Raw genomic sequence first — 3352 nt, 5'->3', positions numbered from 1 at the left:
CTAGGTATGAAAACTTGTGATTTATTGTTCATTAAGTGTTGTCATGAGGACTGATTTGATACATTTTTCATATCATAGGGACTAAAGGTTGACATTTTTAAAAGCGGNGACTAAACTGAACATCAGAACTTAACTTAGGGACCAAAAAATGGTTTAAACCTTGAAATTATTTTCAATGTAAAATCTCACATAGCACTGTATTTGAAAATCTGTGCAAAGTCTTTAGTCTTAATCAACTCTGTTAATGATGGAGTCGACTTAGGACATGCAGATTTGCCGCACAGTATAAGTTCATCAAAGTGCGTGTGATTTTCCATTTCCAAAACATATGTAATGCAATCACAACAGATGTAACATATATTAGAATAGTGAATGTGCATTCATATATCAAGACTAACACAAAACATGTTCAATAAGATTTCAACTAATAAGTAACAGAACATGTAACACATAACAAGACATATGTTATTAATAATGTGTTGTCATCATAAAAAATCAGAGTGATTAAAGCACTGTGAGATTAAGGTTAACTAAACCAGTACTTCCCTTATCAATAATCTCAACAGATAGATCATTAAATTGTTTTATTCATATAATATTTGTACAATTTTCATTTGAATAACTTCATTTCTTTCACCTTTATTTTTTATCCTTCATAGTCTTAAATTTTTTTCATAAAGATATTATACAAATACATTTTTTTTTATAAATAAATTGAACAGTACCAACAAGGGGTTAGTTGGTGATATGTTTTATTTTATCTAAATAAAGTTTGACTTGACTCATTATGCAAAAAAGCTAGCCCATGATTTCACTAAGGAAAATGAAAAACACTAAGGATACCCAATATTTAAGGGCCACACTAGATTTCCTATATTTTAACGCTTGGTTTGCACACCGTGAAGTTCTCAAACTTGGGAAAGTTAGACACTGCTGAGTGAAGTGGCAAAGCTTGTCCCCTGTTATTTTTAATTTGTTGATGAAGATTTTAAGATTGTAAATAGTAGAACAGAAATGGTTGTGATTAGAAGGAAGTTGGTGTAGATTGATTCATGTTGCATGAAAAAGGGCGTTGAATGCCAAATTGGTTTACATAACCCAAATTAAAACATGATTGTTTGTGCAGTGATCTATATTTGGCGAGTGAGTAACTAACGGTTGAGAATGTTCAATTGAGAGAATGGATCCATCATTTCTCAACATTATTGAGTTGGCCGAAACAGGGCTTCATGCATTTGCATGTATAATGTAAGGTCACCTTTCTTCTTGCCTCTCCACCCCCTCCCCTCCCTCCACCAAAGGTGCCAATCAAGGAGGAGGATCGGTACATGCCGGAGAAGAATATCAACGTTTTAGTCGCAGCCATGAATAGCATAGATGAATGTTGCAATGATGAAAATGGGAAAATCGCTGTTGGGGTGCCCCTACTTTACCATTTCATGGAGAAAAACAACAACGAGTCAAGTCTGAAGGAAGACCTCCAAGAATATCATGATTGTGAAGAGGATGAGGACGAAGAAGATGATGATGGTGATGATGATATGGAAGGATCAACTTTTGGAGATGGGACCCAGAGCCCCGCTGAGATTAAACTCAAGATAAAGAAGTCGTTGCTTGAATTACGTTGCAAGGTTGAAAATGCCATTCTTGGGAACTTTTTGTTAGGGGAACCCGACAAGGAGCTTGCACCAGAAGACGTGGCAGTGATGAGGGAACAGCTTAGAGAGATTTCAATATGGGGTGTCCCTTTGTTGCCCAGTAAGGCTCATGAGGGCACTGATGTTGTTTTGAGGAAATTCTTGAAGGCCAAAGATTACAAGGTGAATGAGGCCTTTGACATGCTACAGAAGACCCTCATATGGCGACGAGAAAACAACATTGATGGGATCGATGAGGAAGATTTAGGTCCTGAGTCTGCAAATGCAGGATTTTTGTGCAGTAGAGATAGGGAAGGACGTCCCGTGTGTTACCAAGTTTGTGGGGTTTTCAAAGACAGGCGCGTCTACAAGAAGACCTTTGGATCACACAACAGGTGTGACAGGTATTTGAGATGGAAAATTCAACTCATAGAAAAGGCTGTGAAGAAGCTAAACTTTAGAGAAGGAGGTGTGGACTCCATAATTCAGGTTTTTGATTTGAAGAACACCCCAATGCAAGGAACCAAGGAGCTCAACTCAGTCAGCAAAAAAGCTCTGATTTTGTTTCAGAATTACTACCCTGAGATCATTCACAAAAATGTGAGTCCATAATAAAACTATTATGATGCAGAAGAAGTGGAATGATTTTTCTTTGGCTCATTTTATTTTTTATTTGATTTGCAGATCATAGTATATGCTCCATTTTGGTTCTACACGTCCCAAGTGCTATTCTCAAGATTCATGAACCAGAGAAATAAAAAGAAGTTCATCTTAGCTAGGCCACAGAAGGTCACGCAGACCCTTCACAAGTGAGTCTGTCTAACAACACGAGCCTTGGTGTTTCATTTTCTGTCTCTTATATATCTTATTCAACTACATTTTTTTAACATTCTCATTTGTAAAGGTTCATAGCCCCAGAACATCTTCCATGTGAGTATGGTGGTCTCAGGAGGAACAACGATGAAAATTTCTCGCCTGCTGATAAGGCTACAGAGATTAAAATAAAAGGAAACACTGTTTCCAAAGTTGAATTTCCAGTCTCAGAGGTACACATAGCATGAAACTTTTGACACTTTTGTTTGTTTCAATTTGTATGCACACGCACGAGTGATCTGATTTTGGGATATTTGTAGCTTGGAGTGACAATAATGTGGGATGTAACTGTGGTGGGATGGGATGTTTGCTACAAGGAAGAGTTCATTCCAGATGATGAAGGCTCGTACACTGTATTACTGCAAAACCAAAACGTAGAGGGTAGCAGTACTAGAAACTCCTTTTACATCAGTGAACCTGGGAAGATAGTCATAACAGTTGAAAATGGGACCTACAAGAAGAGAAAAATGTTCTATAGATCTAAAGCCAGAACCACAGTTCCCATGTTCATCTTGTTATAATAGTAAATGGCCTCACTTCAAATCAAGTTATTGTACATTCACACTGTTACCAATATGAAATTGCTTGCAGCATAGACCCTTTTACCCATTGCTACATATTCAAACCTCCTAGTTCATGGCTACTAGAATTTCATTCTTTACAGATCAACATGTTTTTAATTAACACTTCCAACTCAAAGCCATCAATTTTAATGGAATAGATTTTTTCCAGAGTTATAGATAGTTGCATTATTGAAGCAATTTTAATTTAATAAATAAACATATGTTATATGAGCTAAATTAAGTAATTTTAGTAAAATAACACTGTTTTTTTAAAATTAT

General features: G+C 36.3%; 1 protein-coding gene across 1 annotated transcript; it reads left to right on the top strand.

Annotated features, from left to right (window-relative positions):
• Positions 1-1073: 1073 nt before the first annotated feature.
• LOC106778325 (patellin-4-like) lies at positions 1074-3031 on the top strand. Its single transcript, XM_014666271.2, has 4 exons — positions 1074-2237; positions 2322-2446; positions 2542-2683; positions 2771-3031. Exons 1-4 carry the CDS (start codon positions 1329-1331, stop codon positions 3029-3031), a joined length of 1437 nt encoding a protein of 478 aa, XP_014521757.1. The 5' UTR covers positions 1074-1328.
• Positions 3032-3352: the final 321 nt, after the last annotated feature.

This window comes from Vigna radiata, unplaced genomic scaffold (genome assembly GCF_000741045.1).
Source record: "Vigna radiata var. radiata cultivar VC1973A unplaced genomic scaffold, Vradiata_ver6 scaffold_403, whole genome shotgun sequence".
Lineage (NCBI taxonomy): Eukaryota > Viridiplantae > Streptophyta > Magnoliopsida > Fabales > Fabaceae > Vigna > Vigna radiata.
This window is presented reverse-complemented; position numbering and strand designations above follow the sequence as displayed.